This window comes from Typopeltis vanoorti, chromosome 8 (genome assembly GCF_054136105.1).
Source record: "Typopeltis vanoorti isolate ZY-2024b chromosome 8, IOZ_Tvanoo_1.0, whole genome shotgun sequence".
Lineage (NCBI taxonomy): Eukaryota > Metazoa > Arthropoda > Arachnida > Uropygi > Thelyphonidae > Typopeltis > Typopeltis vanoorti.
Window position 1 is genome coordinate 89543644 of NC_143556.1, and position 19609 is coordinate 89563252.

Genomic DNA, 19609 nt, shown 5'->3' on the forward strand with positions numbered 1-19609 from the left:
AAAAATGCTCATATTGATAATGCTATTACTTGAGAAGGGACAAGAAATCAAACGTCACACAGCAGTTGATACTTATAGGAGAAAACTGTTTCCTGGTAAAGCGATTCTCTTTGCGAGGTAAACAGAATTTCTCAAGGAACTCACCATTCCTTGAGAAAAGGTGCATTGTTAGTCTGGTAGACGGTACAAAATATGTGGACAGTGCCAAGGTAGAAAATGTACAAAAGTAAAGGTAGAAATGTAAAGAAAAAATGTACAGGAAACCATTATTCTTTGCTTAGGATGCAATTGCAAGAACCATCTATTTGAATGCACCGAAAAACTTAACATCTTCTTCAGAACATTTCACAGGAACTGAAATTTCAACACAGTGAATCCACCCTACTTCATTAATTCGGCACTTCCAAAGTTGGAGCGTGTGTGTGTGTGTGAATAATAAATTCTATTCTCCTGGAATAGAACTATGTGAAACAATGAAGGCACAATCACGACGTAACTAGATAATAATAATAAATGTGCAAAAATCACCAAAATTCAACGGTGTTTTGATAAAGAGATGAAAGAAGTGATGGACCTGTAAACTATTTTGCCACTGTTACTTTCTCTGGTATAGGAGAGACAAGTGATGCACAGATATCAGCTTTGATGTAGGTTCATACAGTTACGGGTAACCCTACGAACGGTCTTCTGCAGCTTACAAATCTGAGCTCATTTTTTGCCTCGTATTAAATTCACGCTTCGCATATAATGAGAAATCTTCTCAAAATATCGAATTACGTTATTACGAAAATTCTCAAATCAGGCGTGTCTCAAATCCACGAAACCCTGTATTTAATTTTGTGCTCTATTTTATGTTTGCCATGAAAACAGGATACACAGATTGCCTTCATAAAAATAAATCTTACTTTATGGATAATATCAGAACCAAATTAGATCGTAAATCACCTCACATCACCTTCCTTTCGTATATAATGTAAAAATGCTACAGTAAAGAAGGATAAAAAAAATCTAATTTAGTTTCAAGTAACAGCAGAGAGAAGATCCTTAAACAGGTATTCATGACGTCATTAAATGCGTCATGCCAAGAAGTAAAATAAAAAAATTAAAAAAAAGCAAAAAAAGTAACATGAATTTATATTGCATTTAAATTTCATCTAAAGTAAATAAATTCGAATCTGCTCTCTGTAGGATAAAAAGATTAAGAGACTTAAATGTTGTTACAACAAAATAGAATTTTTTTTAATTGTTATATTCACACAAATAGCGTTTACGATTTGAAAAACGGTGATAATTTTGTCTGTTTTTTTAGATTCGCAGTTGGTTGTTGCAACAGTGGCTCTTCTGAACACATTTTACAGAAAGATTAATGATTCTGTTTCGTATAGCAGTGTTTTGTATCGATTACTCCCACTGTTCAATTGAACAGTATAAAAACAATGCGACTACATATTCTGCTGACTTCATTTTTCGGATTGGATTCTTTTTCAATGAAAAGTTAATTATTTGACTGTTCATTCCTTTAACCAAGTTGAAAATTAAAATTCACTCGCCCTTCTAAATTGTTTCCCTAGAGGTGGAACTCAGTCTGTCTTGGTTCGTCCCGGAACAAACTATGTTGATGGCTGCTCTTTCGTCTCTCCATTCCAGTCTCGCGCATGTTTCACGACATCATTAGCAGAATGGAACACCGTCTCAGGGACCCACCCACTATTAAACTTGGCTCTAAATTACACACTACAAACCCCTCACTACTACCACGGAGACGCGCTCCCGTCAATGGCGGAGGCAGTACTGCCGGACTTCCGGGACAGAGAGTGGAGTTAGCTATACGGCTAGGTCGTTCCTGAACCAGGGTTGCGATAACACACGTCAAATTTGCTGCTTCGTGACCCCACAGTTTTCGCCGTCGCTGCTAGGTCTTTTGAATCACGTGATACATAGTGGTGGTGATGTGAATTCATAAGTGTGACAATGACCCTTTTCGCTTGACCATTCTATTAATATTTCATGTATTTCTTCTCATGAACAACCTCCGGATGAGTCGCCAGATGGCGCCACTTAAGCAGATGCTGAAAACTGATTGCTGATATTTAGATATGCGAAAAGTTTCGTTTCCATTGATTGCCTACTTAATTTTAGTGCGGAACAGCAGATGATACTCTGCTTTTTCGTCTCTTTTTTTTTTATTTTAAAGTGCAAAATTCCATAATATCTAAAGTATGAAAAAGAGTGCGAAACCGTAATTGTAATCTTCTCTCTCTTCCAGATTCAACTTCTGCTTAGACATTTTCTTAATCAGTGTTTCTTAAACGCCGGTCCGACTACCAACTTTATGCTACCTTCTTAAATCCCTGTCAACATGCAACGAGAAAAGAAATGATCACAGACAATCATGACGAGTTTCGCAATCTCGGTGACGTCATGCATCATCATCACTACATTTGAACCTATAGTCATTTTAGCATATGTGCTATAGATGTATTATTTTGTTTTTGTTAATTTTGCTATTAAAAGGATGTTATTGAAATGTAACTTTGACCAAATTTTAGGTAAGATTCTACAAATTTCATTAAATTTCACTGGCCAGAGAGGAAGTTAGGGCAGTGTGCAACTTGAAATGTTTTGCTTCTTTTAGTACCCCTAAATGGTCTGAATGAAACAAAAATTGAACAGTTCGAAATATTTTGAAAGAATTCCGAATTTTAATGAAATCCTTTAAATCAAAGTTCAGGCTGGACAGTCAGTCCGTGAAAAGGAACAAAGTGTGAATTATACCCGAAGTGTTTATCAATTAGGATTTCTTTAAAATACTTCTGTTATTATTATTTTTTTTAATCAAAGCCCATATTTCCCAGAGTTCATCGGAGTTCATTACGATTCAAACTGCGTTTTACTTCAATAATAAAAGAAATCCATACACAACATTAAAATATATTTTTTACTTTCTTTAACGAATAAAAAAAATCTAACGCGTTTCCTTTTCGTCCTTTCAAAGAGAGAATGCCTCACTCTTTATCCCTAATGTTTGTATTTTTGGGAATCTGCAGGTAGCTGGTCTCCACTTCTCACCAACGCCGAGGCTGGGTGTGCTTGGTAAAGGGCAATAGTTCGTAAATCTTAAGTAATATTTATTATAACGTGTTTGGGTTAAGCGGGTATTTCTACTGCCGATTCTACTGATTCGCAGGATTAAAAACTCGAATTTTTTCCAGGAGGTGAGAATAAAGCATAGAAAACTCGTTTAGTATTTATTTTATTTATTTATATTTTATCTTTCGCCATATAATTTGAGTTGTGAAACCTAGGTGCTTTTTTTTTATAGTGTCCTATCCTGTAGATTCGGATCTTAGTTTTTCACATTATACACAGTCACTTATCTTAGCTCATTTTTAAAAGTTCATCGTGATTTTTTTTTTTTCTTTAATGTTCTTCCAGGATACTGTCTCTCCTTCACTGCATCACTGCAGGTTTTTCTCTCCTTTTGGGAGGGCAATCCTTCGCCTCTGTATGAGACCGGCTAGCTGACTTTCAATTTGAAAATGAATTAAATTGTTGTCATTGACGAGTACTGGATCCGATTTTTTTCAACCAAAGGGATATTTTAAGGATTAAATTTTTAAGAGAGAGAAAAAAAAAGATTCTAGTTATAAATAAAGCACTTGATCAAAGACTCGAGACCACAGATATGGGAGTTCTGAGGAAAATTAGGGGAGTGAAGAGATGGTATCAGTGACAGTATCATATTAAAAATGAAGATATTAAGAAAGAACTTGATGTTTAGCATTCAGGAATGTGTTAGCAGAGCTAATCTCAGGGGATATGACTACGTTTTTTTTTTTTTTTTTTTTTTTTTTTTTTTTTTTTTTTCAAGATAGCAGAAAAAAGACCTGGAGAGATACAAAGGTGGATTGATACAGTGAAATGTGTCTTCAGGCATACAAGATCTCTGATAATATTGGAGTCTTGATAGATAACAGATTAATTTGGAGGAAAATTCTTGATAGGAAGTTTGTGATAAACTAATTTTTTCATGTAGTATTTTCGAAATATCATGTCCCCCCCCCTTTCCGAGAGTACACATCAGGAATTAGATGATGGTGATATATTTAAGAGTGTAAATAAATATTGATGAGAAAATAAGAGCACAGAATAGTGATTGGACAAATGCTTTGACATCAATCTTTGATACATATCAAGAGCCAGCACGTAGTTTGTTATTCATTATCATACTATAATACTACAGACATCTGTGACAAAATGTGCTTTAAGCAAATAAAATGCAATTAATTTGATGGCCTGAAGGAGAAATCTCTAATGACATCTAAAGATGGAAATGATTCTGATAAGAAGCAGAGATCAATGATGCTCTTTTGGCATCAATAATAACGTGCATCTTCTTTGTCGAAAGTAACTAGGTTCAAATCCTTAAGACCTAGAAAAGGAGTTTATCCCCCCCCCCTTAAGGTTTATCTGATGTGACTGCAACAACCGATCTTAGATAGCAATAAAATTCTTTAAGAGATATAGCAGCAATGTCTCATGATCTAAACTGTATTAGTTTTAATCCCCCTTCATCCTCTGATTAACAGTTTTGGTAAGGGGAAAAAAAAACAAAAAACACCATTTACCCTTATCTACGAGATTCATCTCGTTTGGTTTAGACCGTAGCGAGTTCTCTGAGGGTAATGAAACTAAAAAAAATGTATTGAACAGTCGTATACAGAAAAGATACAAGAGAATCTCGCTTCGAGGAAGTTGAAAAATTCCCACACAAACTGCGTCGAATCGTAGCGTCATTGAACATCCAGCAGGAAGTGTCCTATAAATAGCTTGACCTGCGGGTACACATTTTCAGCTATCGGCACTGTGACATTTGGGTCCATCACTGTGAGTGAAGATAAGCTAGAGGACTTTGGCCTTTCCTACACAATTGCATACCTTGGATTATCCATACCGGAAAGCGCTTTATCTAGCTGGATTTTAAGGCAGTTTTGTTAGCGAAATGAATAGCTGGATTAATGCATGACCACTGGCACTTCTACCATATAATGAATGGGAGGTGGAAGATGACAAAGCTTCCCGTTATGCCACAAAAGAACCTCAGCTAAACGACTGAGGTCCTCTTGCAGGGTTCATGTAGCAACAGAAAGAAGATTTATTGCTCGCACCTCTCTGAGCATACTTTGTTCATTTGCGACAGTGCTATCGTCACCACACAAAGAAAGAGCCGCTATCAAATGTGCTCTTATCTTTGAGTTCATCACTGCTCATGCGCAGTTGGTATCTCTCTTTAAGTCGAACTCTACCACGTGTCGTTTCGTATTATAGTAAACTTAGTTTTATCACTGAAGCTCTAATTAATAGAGAGAACGATCCTTTGACGTAATGATGAATGATGTGTAATAATAGATCAATCACTGTAAATGGATTACACACCAATCGTTGCTAGCCTCAAGGAAAAAACAATCAGAAAAAATAAATAAAAAATGCATTTTAAAACCAGATGAATAGTTGTGTGACATGTAAAAATTTCGCATTTCAGCGAATACAAAAAATATACGACAAAATACAGTTTTTCTGTGATACCAGAAAGTTTACTACTGCTATTGGATAATTGAACATTTTTTTAGTAATTATATCATAGTATCACAAATGACTAAAAGATGGCGCTACACGACACAAACTGCGATCGCTATTCTACCTTGTTTCTTAATGCAGGGTGTGTCCCTTTGATGCCTATGAAAACATTAGGAGTAGGTTACCTATTAGTGGGTCATAGCAAGCCCTCCTTTGCAACTTCTTATCCGTTAGATGTTGAGGAGAAGGCCGACAGTTCCCAACAAAGGGCAGACTAGCGATATAAAATTGCTATTAAGATGTCAAAAGCATCAACGTTGCACTCATAGCCCACCCTCGTTGTGTAAAACACAGTAATCATTAAACGTCAGCTGATAGATGGCGCTGTTGCAGTTTACTACGGATCGTTTTAAGCAGGGGAGCAACAACTCCCCCTCTCACCTGACGCGATTGCCTCCACTAAAGTAACCCGAAGGTCAATGTGTATGCTGAGCGGGGGGTAGACCACACAAGTGCATTTCGGACAGGCACTTTTTTTTTCTCAAGAGCAACCAATGTCAGTTACAAAAAGCACAAAGGCGGAAGTTACGCGCGCACACGTGTTGTGTGTGTGAGGTGATTGATGCATTGTTGCGTCACGCAGTGGTAAATGCAATTGACTGAAATGAACTGTGTTTGGATTCGTGGCAAGGAAGAAACAGTTACTGTTTTGTGTGTTTGAGTAAGAACATGAGTGTTCTCAGTTCAATATGCATGTTACATAAGTATGTAAGTGTAATATTTGGCAAGCGTATCGTAATAGCACCTATAAAAATATACTAAATAACGAATGAACGATACTTCTTTATACATGTTCAAAACCTGCCGCCATTTAAACCTTGTCTAAGTTCTAGCAGATAATGATTCGCGCATTAACATTCCTTTTGAGGGAAAAAAAAGAGTCGAGAAAATAAATTGCAATCTATAAAGGCACTTATAGAGATACGTATAACACAGTAGATTGCGAAATTCCGTTTTAACAGACCGAAAGAATGCAAAAACTTTTTTTTTTTCAAAAAACTTCCAGATTTCGCAAAATATTTTGAACTGTTTAAAACGTTGAATTTTAAGTTATAATCATGTCATGTATATTTTTATATCTGATTTTTTGGAATAAAATAATTATTTAGTTTATTAAAATTAGCTCTGTAAGAAAAATGTATAAGATATTAACATATTCTTTATTTTCTCCATTAATGCTGTTGTAGGTTTTGTGACATTTCGTGTACGGGTAAGAAAAAAATAATAATTTTTTTTTAATATCCAGAAATAAAGAATCAAAAATTATTTAACATATAAATTTATGAAAGTCGTGAAGTGCGATTTTATTATTATTTGTAACTGACTAGCTTTACATTTACCATTGAAGTAAAGAATATTGCACATTATCTTTGGGATAATGCAATAGATATATTGGACAGAAAAAGAAATAACTTTTGTCTGCGCGGTTAGTCGAGTGACTATGCGCTACGCAACCATACCATATGCCTGGGAAAGGAATGTCCTGGATTCGATTCCCGTTGTCGACGTGAGGATCTTAGAATCTTTTTCAGATATAGCCAAGTTAGCCGGTCTTGGGCATGGACTGTAGGGTTTTCCTTCCCAGTTTATCTCGGGTTTTCCGCCCGCAAGCAGGCAAACCGGCCTCGTGAACACACGGATCTAAAGACATAAGACACACCGGGAGGCATAGGGCCAACCACCTTATCCTTGGGACGGGTATGGCTTGGAAAGGGTTAGGATAGCTCCGTAACAGGCCAATAGGCCTAATACGAAAAAAGGAAGGATAAATAACTTTTTACAATTGGGTCAAATGAGGAAGCACAGAGCAAAACAATTTCTGCTCTGTGCAAAAATTGCTAATTAAAAATGTTTTTATGCTAATCCAATGATTAACATAAAAAATGATTAAGTTAAATTTACTGATTATAAAATCATAGACAAAAACCAATAGTACGTAAATGAAGAATGGTAATGCAGTTTGGTCCAGTGAGAGAGAGAGAGAGAGAGAGATGAGTTCAGTATTAGTAATTAGGCAAATCTTGATAACTTCTAAGCTGCAGTGTCTGTGTGTTTTATAGCAAAATCTAAAAAAAAATTCTCTAACTTATAGAATATCTAATAGAAATCTTTCTATTCGAATATTATTTTATAGAAAAGAAAAACTTATAGGATTTGTTTTGTTTAATGGGCGCTGCACGCCAATCTCGAGTAATTAGCTGCATTGTTCAAAGCTACATTAAAAAAAAATAAAAAATAAATAAATAGGGGACTTCTCTCGTCGATGGATTCTTGTAACCAAAGTGGTGGGCCCTAACTTCGGTTGATCATTAGGTTGGGAGCCAAAAGAATCTTTTTAGTCTATAATCTGAGCTCTCTGTCTAATGAATTTCTTGCCACTAACAATCGCTAATTTCCAAAAGACATCAGTGACGGATTTCTAAATGTTCGTAGCTTGTTTATTAAAGTGGTTTATAATAGCCGTTAACCACGCATTCTCGGACGCTAGTGGTACTTAAATAGCCCTCAAGGACGTCTCTCTAACTTCAGATGAGAAGGAAAAGTGTTCATAAATTTGTCTTCTTAATTACAAACGAGTTCGTAGTGAGATTAGTTTTTTTTTTTTTGTCTGTGTGTGTGTGTGTGTGTGTGTGTGTGTGTGTGTGTGTAGTAATTAAGACTTTAACAGACTCCGACACAAAAGGGGGTATTTGACGATGCGGGCTACATTATTAATCTCATTCGTTCATCATGGGTGCGTATTCGTAGAAAAATCCATTCATTTTTTTAAAAGAGATTTTATCAGTCTTCTACTGCAGTATTTCAAGAAGAATGAGCAGTAGTTAAATAATGTGTGATGAGCTAACGATGCATCACTATTTCAGTACCCGTATGTGAATAGGGTTCATATTCATCTAGTATAAGACAATGTAAGCATATGAATCGAGGAGCACAAAAAAAAAAAAAAAAAAAAAAAAAGACAAGGCGTCTAATCTTAACTTTTGTTTATATTTTTTTTAATTAAAGCGAAATACGGTTGTAGTAAATTAGTACTGATCTCGAATAACGATTTATATTAAAATACACACACTATTATGTGCGTAAGTCTGGTGTGGACAGACTAACGAACACGATGCTAAATGGATGCGTACCCTCTTTCAAACAGCTTCCGTAGCACAGTCTGTTAATAACGGTTCCCTTTAGCTGGAAAGGCCAAAGTTTGAATCCGTCTAGGACAAATAGTTTTTACAAAATCTTTTCGTTTGAGCTTTGTCTCATACGGAGGTTAGAGAGTTCCCTCCCCCACATCCCGCAAAACAGACACACCTGCCACTGCCACATGAATACATTCAATTAACAGACATAACACACTAGCCTCATAACCTTAGTTCAGTGGTTCTCAAACTTCGTTTCTCACGGAACAGTATTCTTCTTTCTCGCGAGGAACTGCAGTACACTGAACGTTTCCTTTAGCAATGAGAGTCACTCACGCATATGCAAGTTTCCTTCTCAACAAGTGTAGCCGTTTTGTTGAGTTCTTTGCGCACTTAAAGGGACTGACGTGTTTTGAGGTTAGTGTAACCAAGCAAGTTTTGTTTATTTTACCGTTTCCCCCCCCTAAACTTTTAATATGAAGTAAAAGTTATTAAATTTAATATGGATAAGTTTTCAATAAAAGGGGAAAGATAAACGATGAGTCAGTAGAGAAAAAGAAATCTGTTAAAAAGTGGAGGATTATTTTGAGAATACTATATTTATCCTGTAGTACGTAGTATGTAGGATAAATAAAATGTATGATAAACGAATATTTATCTTTTTATCTATAAATACCATCCAAAAGTTTACGATACTCCTAGCAAGAGCAGCAGTAACACCTTTTGAGAACCCTGCCTAGTTTCGAATGTAATTTTAAAAAAATAAATTAACCAATGTTAATTTCACATCTAAAAATTACGACATTATTTCTGCCAGGTTTTGAATAATATGCACGGATTTAAGTTGTGAAAAACAACAGCAGCATAGAGAAGTTGTGATTTCTTAGACATAGCAAATTACTTTGAAAAACTATGCAAAAATTTATTCTTCATTAAAAAGAATAAATCTCTTTGAATTTTCTCTATGACCAGAGCTAATTTATAAGATGAGTATAGCATTCTCCTCCTTCCATTCTGAAGCTATATATATATATATATATATATATATATAGAGAGAGAGAGAGAGAGAGAGAGAGATTAAAGTTTTAAGGTCTGTTGGTATTAAATATATGACATTTTCTTTCAAGAGGAGACGGCTTTTATTATAGCCTAACCTTCAACCCTCCCCGCATATTTTGAGCATTTTAACTTCGGTATTAAGTCTATATTTGAAAGAAGTGTGAATGAAGAAAGACATAAAAGAATTCCCGCAGGTTTTTCCAAGTTCTTAGATTTTTCCCCCCTTGTTATTATTTACCATTCCTTCAAAGACCTTTTCATCATAAGTAGGTCAATACATCGAACAGGAATCTCCTCTCCAGGATTCCATGTAAGATCCCATACTTCATTTTCAAGGCAGGGCATGAAAGCTATAGGGGACAAACAAGGAACGTTCCCTGACTCCCCACAACGCTAACTTCTGTTGTCATTTGTCGTTCATGCGGGCTATAGAAAGAACAAGTGATTCTGTGTGTAGGAGGGGGGGGGGGAAGAACTGTCTCCCTAGATAACCCGTCACGAGAGGTCTTACAGAGAGTGACCCGAATAGGAAGCCCGACTAGAGAAAAAAATAAAATAAAATAAAAAAACGGCCCAACGGGGGAGGTCTCAAGTGAAAGTGACAAGGTGTTTCTAACGGACCGTGTCGGCAGTGCGTTAACCTCCATACACGCCCCCTTCCTCTTTCTCTCCATACCCACATAAAACGTTTGTGGTGACGACATCAAAGACTTCTAAACCTACTTCCAATTTTGTTTCAAGAGGTTAAGCTCATGGACGCATGTGCAGTAAAAATATTATTCAAAATAATTCATCTCTAAGTAAATTATTACACAGAAAATTGTCATTTTATATTGTTAACTGCAGTAATATTATGCAAGGCGAAATTGCTAAGCCAGAGAAAATAGAAAATCAAGCCTAAATGAGAAATGCTACTTTCTTTTCATGTTGTCTAGAGGCAACTACTGGACTTTAGTTGCGCTATATTTTAGCAGATGAAAGGAATTTAGTTTCAGGCTGCCAGAAATGTTGAGCAAATAAGACGGAGACAATGATTTAGTTTTTAACAAATAAGTTGCTTTTACAAGAAATCTGTCATATTGCCTATCGTACGTTGAGTATGATATCGCAGAATATTTTCATAGGGGTCCGAATTTACAACCGAAAATTTGAGTTATGATGAGCTCGTTATTATTATTATTATTTGTTTTGGTGATATTGAAGAAATGTTAAAACGCTATTTTGGGAACACACAGGTCAGTTTGAAGGTTAAGTGGAATATAATTGTCGCCTGAGTGCAAGCATAATTTTATTACCGTCCAGATGCTGTACACTCCTTGTATTTCCCTAAATTCATTGTCCTATATGCAATATGTAGGACGTTGTGTTTAAGTGTCTGGCTCAGAGCACTTAAACACAAACAAATAGTTACGAGCACCAATATTCAGCACCTGCACTGTGCTATACCTTGAAGATGTGGTGGTAAAGATGTGTCAAGCTCTTTCAAATTTCCTCGGTTGAGGGAAGACACGATGTAACCAAAGTAGGAGGAACTACAAAACTATCTAAAATAAAATAATAAAAAAACTATTTTTTTTAAGATCTAAGTATATTTTTGTAAAAGTTCGCTACTTTTAGCATGTAATTTGAACTTCTGAAATTTATTACATTTGGGCTGCTGCAGGCAATAGTGGTTGTGATTTATTATGCGATTGTCTCCCCTCCCCCCTCACGAAAGGTTGTCAATCTACAGTGTCCACAGACAGGATAAAGTGTTTATTTTATTATTATTTTTATAAAATATTTTATATTTCGAATTTTATTTACTTTTTATACAATTTCGAAATCCTGCTCTAGAGACCAAATATCAATTTGTGAAGCCACTTCAGGTCCCTAAATAAGTGTGGTGATCTTACACCGGGCGATGAAATTCATCTCCTGCCTAAAATAAATAAATAAATAATATTATGCTCACGATGGGATTCTGGTGGGTTGGAAACGAATACGCCAACCATTCGGCAAATTAAGCCTGTAATATATAGACTTAGAACTATATTAATCAGCTTGCATTTTTGCATCGCCATTAAAGAAAGAACAGTGAAAATATAAAAGAAAAGACAAAAGAAAAAAAGAAAATACATAAATAAACTGAAGTTCAGATCACACACACATGATACAAGTATTTAATTGCTTATGTGTGATAATTCAGATCTTTAGGATTTAGCCATGCAGTTGGTTTTATTATGTTTCGGAATAGGTGGTTGGTTGTTATGTGCTTATTCGGAGCTGGATTGGTAAAGCTATCAAAAATATTGCGATTGAACAAACATAAGAGCACCAAACTCATTTGCTATTTGTAACCTCTTCACGATAATTTTTGTATTTTTAACTTACAATAAAACTGGGATTGCTTGTACACTGAAAGTTTTTTCCAAATCTACTGTAATCCCTAACCAGTTTCTTTGCCTTATGAAAGGCTTCATATAAGAATAGTTTTAAATCAGGAATTCCGTTATTTCACTTTATCTCCCTGCCATAAAATTTAAGGGGGAGGGGAGAGAGTGTATGCTGACTGAGAGAAACGACTCCGGGTGGTCGGAGAGTTCAATTCTTTCCTGACAAAACCCAATTTGGAAGAATTGTGATCCACTTTAACCACAGGGGATCTTTTTGATCTGGGTCACAGATTAGACCATTTGCGCTTAAACACAACACCATAAATCCAGCTTCTAAAACTAAACAATATGCGGGCGAAACTTCAAAAGATCTCCCGAATACGTCGATGTCAAGTAACGAAAACCCTGACCTCTGTGTATGCGAGTAAGAAAACTTAGATGGCGTCAGTTGGTATAATGAAAAGAAAGAAGGCGGCATTCCCACGTTAGTCTCTTGAAATAACAGAAACACACACACAATCCATTTTTTGTCCTGTGTTTAATGTAAAATGTGTATCAGAGAAAAAAAAAGTTTGACTTTTCTCCGATTTTCGATAAATTTTTTCCTCTTCTTAACATGATAAAAAAATATTTCAGCTCAACTGCAGTCTTCGTAATATATTCGAAATACAATTCGAATCTATAACGCTTCGAAAATAACTTTTAATGACGTGTGAATTTTTTTTATATCGTTTATGAAGTGATCATTGGCATCGGGTCATTACCTTCTCGCTTTTCGAAAGTGTCCAATTGTTGTTTAACACACGCACACACCAAGTAGTGCCAATAGCACCACGTACGACCATCATTAACAATCGCCCGTTGCATTTATATTCCAGTCCAACACACCATCTGTTTGTCAGTTTGCTTTGTTTTAATTGGATAATATCTGTTATAACGCTGTCGTAGATTTAAACCACGTAGAAGCCTTAACTTCATTAATAGCACTTGGATGCTACGTTCACTTTTCTTTTTCTCTACTAGCCTCGGCAGGCACTTGCATCGATCTGACGTGCTCTGTGTCACGTAGCAATGATGATGGCTGCCACTTAAACATCAAAAGGATAAAATTTTCCAAATTGCTGTCATTTTGTGCCAAGGGTGGAACAGAGTCATTGACGGCACCTAAATGCAGTCTTCTCCACACAAGAAAAAAATTCTATGGGGCATAAGAGCATATCGTTTTTCCCAATAGGCCATAAAGTGTTTAATTTCTGTCTCTCTCTCTCTCTCTCTCTCTCTGTTCTTTCATTCGAAATAAAGTAAGATTGCTGTTGGGTAGAACGTGCATTTCTCTAAATAGCACTCTCAAATGGAAAAGAACCAGAAAAGACAAATATTATCTCTTATAACTTTATTAAGTACTAAATTATCTACTAGTTGTTATCCGGTTAACGAAGACAATTATTTAATTTATGAAGCGAAAACTGTTTATTTAAACAGTTTATATTTCCAAAAAATGTGTGTCTTGTAGAATTTTGTAAAATTTCCTATTTGTTTTTGTCTCATAGATGAAGACCAAAGTTGTCGTTTAAACTGTTGCATTATTGACACTCAGACACAATTCAACCTGAAAAACACTAACAAGACAAAAAATCATGCTAGTCGAGCTACAAAATGCTTTGCAAGGCTAACCAACAGTGGCAAGAACATATCGCCGTGTGAACCTCAGTTCAGTAAGACGGTGATGTCGACATAAAATATTTGGGCAACCAAACCGGGTGGAATTAATAATAATTACGCTGCCATTATCCTGTCTAGTGTTTAGGAAGGACGGAAATAGCCTGATTAACTATGTAATTAGAATATAACTGCCATGGGGTGTCCTGAATGGATCTTGTTCTTCTGGAAGTTAATCTGTGACTATATTGAGGAACTGTGAGTCATCCTTGGGGTTTTTTCATGACCGTACTCACCCTTTACGATGCATTACATACTATGAAGTAAGCGATTTATAGTTTAAAATTGCACAAGCATTTAGAATTATAGAACAGTGAATTGATTAATGCTTCTAATAAGGCTTCCCTCCGAAGGAAGCCTGTAATTCTGGTCCAGCAGGAAGAAATCCATCCATCCATCCACCCCGTCTCCCTAATAGCTCGTTGACAATGTTCAAATATTGGGGAGGGGGATCAAGATATATAGAAGACGTATTGAAACAACAATAACATAAATATACATCCCATTGTGCCTACTAAATGGAAAAGTATTATTCCCAAACGAGGGTCGTGATTTTTTCCCTTCTTTTTTCTGTGCATTTTATGTTTTAAGTTCAGCATTTTATTAATACATTTAATGTCCAAGTTAAATATATTGCACAACTCTCGTTAATATACTTGCAATTAATAAAACATATATCACGAGTGGTGTGTGTGGCATTGTATTTCAAAATTCTCAGATTGAATAGGCTAAAATGGTCAAATCGTCCCTCTCTGTCTTTTCCTAGCTATATGCTTTGAGATAATAGCAGTGATATTAAATTGATTTTAAAACTTCAAAATATTTGACTGTGATGAAAGAATGATAGTTTTAAATCACCTTTTATTCAATAATAAAATAGAATATGATTCAAAATGAATATGGCAAGTATCGACTGAAAATTTATTAAAATGTGATTTAAAATATTGTTTGTAATTTAAGTGGCAAAAAAAAGTTTTTTCTTCTCTATCGAAGTGCAGTTTTTCGTGGTAAAAGAAAGTTGTTTGTGTATCGAAATTCAGCGTATTTCGAATGCATACAGAAATAGATTCATTTTGAAAAAAAAATTTTCACCTACTTTTATTTAAATATGCCTTCGAGTGTTTATTTATTTATTGCTTTCAGTGGTATGCAGAAATAAGAAAAAAATCCCTATAACTTTGAAGACAATCAAACTTGTTGAATATTATGTTAAGATACAATTTTATTTTATTTTTTCTTCATTATTGGTTAGGCTTTAAATGATGCGTAGTGACTATGGTGAGCACTAGTCACGAATGGACAAAACGTGATTAATCTATATTACAATAACTCCGTTTTAGATTGACGAAATTTAATAAAATTTGGGATTTAAGATATAAAAAAGATGCTGTAATGTGACTCAAGTTGAAGGACATTTTTATTGGCAAAATGTTATTAACAGTTCCACACTAGCTTGATGGATTTAATGAAATTTGATATTCAGAATCATAATTAATGATTGTGGATCATTTTAGTAAGAAAATTAGGCAAAATAAACAAAAGTCTACAAATTCATATGTCAAAAACGGTTGAAGTTCAGTTGTACTAAGACTTTATGGAAGTTAACTTAGCAAATAAGTCGTTGTTTGCAACCATTTCCCTATTTAACTCATCAGTCATTATTTTATAGATCCTAATTTAAATTTCTTTATTTTTATATTTTATTATATTTATATATATAAAAAAGATAATAGTGAAAACAAGATATTCATTACCAATGTACGAATACTTGACCACTAGTTTAATGCATCGGTTTGCCATACACGAACACCACGCCTCTTTGGCCTTGCCTTTCTGGAAATATAAGAATAAATTTTAGTTGGGAGAAATACGAATAAAAGGGTACGCTTACATAGAAAAACAACATTAACCACTAGGTGGTAGAGCGCTGTTCCTTCTAAATTAAAAAGGTGTTATCTGTTAAATGTCTATTCTGCGTGTCGACATCAGATCAATGCGTGAGTAATTCACCTAAAACCGTAAGAACTGCTCCGAACACCCAGCTTGTTTCTTGGAAGAGGTCAAAAGTTCGAAGCGTGAGGTTCGTGGATTCTACCTGGAAATTCCATAAACATTTATGGTTTTCTTGTTGTGAGTCCATTCCTAGGAAGTCTGTCAAAGACCTTTTGAAGAGAAGTTTTAGGAAAAATAAATGCCACTATTTTGGTAAGTGAGTACAGGCAAATAAAACCAAATATTTGAAATCAAAAACAAAAAATAAAAGCTTTGATGTATTAAATTTGCAAGCTAAAATTCGCACAAGCTATTTCTGACCTTAAGAGGCGAGTTCGCTTCCGGATGTACTTAAATGTTTTTATATAAGGAGTTCGGAGAATTGATACTGTTGAGTTAATGTTTAGTGATGCAGCCGAAGAAGATCAAAGTGGGATTGGAATCCAGTAAGTCATGATGATCTTTATTATGACTTGTGTGACATAGATCCAGATTTTTATGACTTGTCTTTCCACTCTAAATAACCTCCACATGTTTCATGGAGTCAGCTGAATATAGAAAAAAGAATTTAAAAAAAATATAGAAAAACGAAAGAAACAATTTGACAAGAACTTCCTAGCCGATAACCATCCTCTTTTCTGACCGAATACATTTCATGATTCAAATATTTTAGTTAAGCAATATTCACCACGAATATTGGCAATAGCAAAACACTAGACATTTCTTGGAACTTATGTTTTGCCTTTTGCATTAAACTCGAAGTAAAACCTTCCTCATATTAGAATTTTTTAAAATATTTTTATTCAATTGCTATTTCATTGAACTGATGATGAATCAAATGGGTGAAATAATATTGCGCTTAATTCTAATATTAAAAAAAAATTCCATAAAGAAATATGTGTAATGGTTTCTTGCCTTCTTCAGAGCCATTGACAAATTTATAGTATGAGGATGAGACAGTCGTAGAGTGTTGACTATGAAAATATTTCTGGTTAACTTACGTGCGGAATGATTAACCCTGAGAACATTAGAAGACTTCTAAATTTTGTTTCGGCCGAAGTAATAACGTATTTATTATCACTTTAATAAGAAGATGGATATTTTACTCCTCTACAATAGATTTTAATCTCCTTCTACCGAAAAAAGAATATCATACTGACGTAGACGTATATTTTTCTAGTCGCTTTCAAGTTATATTACTTCTAAATGAAATGAACAATGAATATGAAGATGTGCTTATGCTATTAATCCCAACTACCATTATGACAGTTTTTCATTTTCCAGGATGACATCGTGAAAGCCTTCCAGGAACTATTGCAATGCGAAGATGGGAAGAATGGTCGCTTCAAGTCGGACATTGCTTTCAGTGCTCAGCCTTCTTCGACAGCCAGTCCGTGCTGTGCAAGTGAAACTGGCCAATGCCATCATCCCGTCAAAAAGTCTCTGTCATTGCCGCCCACGTCACTCGCCAACTCTTCCGTGTCCCGCGTTTGTTACGACGGAAATGTTTTGGACCTGGACATACGATATCCGCCTAGAACAGGGCGTCCTCCCCTGCGGAAGTCATTATCTTCGCCGGCCGATCATTCCTTCTTCTCCAATATTTACGGGAGGGCTTCCCACGGGGAACTTTGTACAGGTGCAAATGTGAGAGACTTTCGGACCGGTGCGGACCAAAATAATGTGTGCACTCGTCCAGTCGACCAACTTGCCAACACAAAACTATCCACCCCCTCGAGGAATTTATTGGTTAGAGGACGGTATGGAGTGAACGAAGCAATTACGGAAGAACCCACACGCTGTAGAACGATGAAGCGGTGTACATCCGTAATAACGCCACCTCTGAGGCCCGAATGGGACGTTGATAATATATCACTTCCAACGCCCCCTAGTGGTGATGTTGCGCTTCTGTCCATATGGGCTGACAATTTAGTTTTAGAGATTAGCAAAGTGTGCGACAAGCTGCAGCGTGAGGGCAGCACTGTTGCACAAACTAGTCATTTACTGTCTTCTACGTCGGACACCCCGAGCTTCGGGTTCGTTTATAGTCATGTGAATGGCGAGGTCAACGTGCCGGTTGAAGACGTCAATGGGTTTGACGAAGAGAGACAAAACACATTAATTGGACGTCACGCTTGCCATTCTCCCGACAGTGGAATTGACCAGCTGTGTTACGACTCTCCAGATATGGTACGAACGTCTGGGACAGCTTCCCCTCCCCCGACTACTAGAGATGCGGAAGTGCAAACGAATGAACTGGAGTTTAATGAAAGTCGCAAAGAAACTCAAAAGTCTTGTCCGAACCACAATAAAACCAAACCTCAAAACTGTAATAAGATTGAAGGAACATCCAGTAAAGATGCAATTCCAAATGGACCCATTCCGGACCTTTTAGAGAACTCTAGGATTAGAAATCACCCTGGCGAATCGACAACAAACTCGCATGAACTTCCGAAAGCCGGGAGAAGTGTGTTGGTGTCCAGTGATAGTCTTTTGATCATCGAAGGCGAAAAACAGATTAGGGGAACCAACCATTCCGAGACCAAAAAGGCCAACAGGCAGGCTCGAATCATCCCCAAACTTCCAGAAGAAGGGGAAGAAACAGAATACATTGAAACTTCGTGTGTGGTGATGTCGTATGACAAAAAACAAGATTCGCCTTTGCTTCAGAAAAAGTCTTTACGTTCTAATCAACAGAAGACCGAACTAGTCCAGGATGACTTATGTTTAGCATTAGAGAACCAGAATCCATCAAACAACAAATCAATAAAAAACGGGAAGAATATTGAAAAACCGGTTACCATGACTACGGAGTGTTTGTACGAATCTGACGAATCGACCATAATGGAATCAAAAAGCATTTCGGGAGTTGAGAATGGTGCGAGTGAATGTCTTGCTTCGCACACTTTTCCGAAAAAAGGAAAATTCAACGTAAACGTGGCTTCCTGTCTGGAGAGTTCTTTGCTCAAAGATCGGCTGGTCAGCTCTTTGCCTCGTGGTAAAAATGCATCGTTGGTTCCAGATGACGACACCAGATATCCGCAACGTTCAGCTTCCTCATCAGCAGTGTCGTCAATTTCCCATGTTGTGGTAAGTGCTCTGTTTCTTCATTGCATGTTTAACGATATGCTTATGAAAATATTAATTTTAAATAATAGTATTCCGGAATTAAGGATTTTTTTAAAATCTTTTTTAAACTGAAAGCAAGGTAGCTTAATTGGTACGGAGATGGAACATTTTCCATGCCATAAAACCAGTCATATGAACAAACATAATTACTAGATATACTGTAATGCATTGATTTCATAACCTTAGTTTCTTCGTCCCTAATTTCAATCAAGTCAACTGTTTTCATCCAGTTTGGGTGAACCACTACCCGCAGTGTTATAATTAAAGAAATATTTGTTTCATTGTTTGCAATGTTCCCATATTATTTCTGTTAAATTGTTCATTTTATTCTGTTCAACCAGAGTCGAGAAGAATTGGAGGATTTCATGAAAAGAGTCAAAATCAGTACCTATCATCCTCCTCCTGATGAGGACGCTGCGGAGAGGAATCAAGGAAAAGAAATTCCAGTGCTTTGTGTCCTACAGAAGCATGTGTTTACCCAAACTAGTCCTCAGTTATCAAGAAGGTAAGTATTTAGTTCGATATGCACTTTTAGAACAATTTTATTGTCCTGTCTGGGTTAAG

The 19609-nt window shown here is 36.0% G+C and overlaps 1 protein-coding gene across 1 annotated transcript in view; it reads left to right on the plus strand.

Annotated features, from left to right (window-relative positions):
- LOC150104184 (rho GTPase-activating protein 7-like) overlaps positions 1 to 19609 on the plus strand; it is a 372722-nt gene that overhangs the window by 61770 nt on the left and 291343 nt on the right. The window contains exons 3-4 of the mRNA XM_090397299.1: positions 17201 to 19006; positions 19387 to 19550. Coding sequence (XP_090253425.1) covers positions 17201 to 19006; positions 19387 to 19550 — 1970 coding nt within the window. The remainder of the gene's footprint in view (positions 1 to 17200; positions 19007 to 19386; positions 19551 to 19609) is intronic.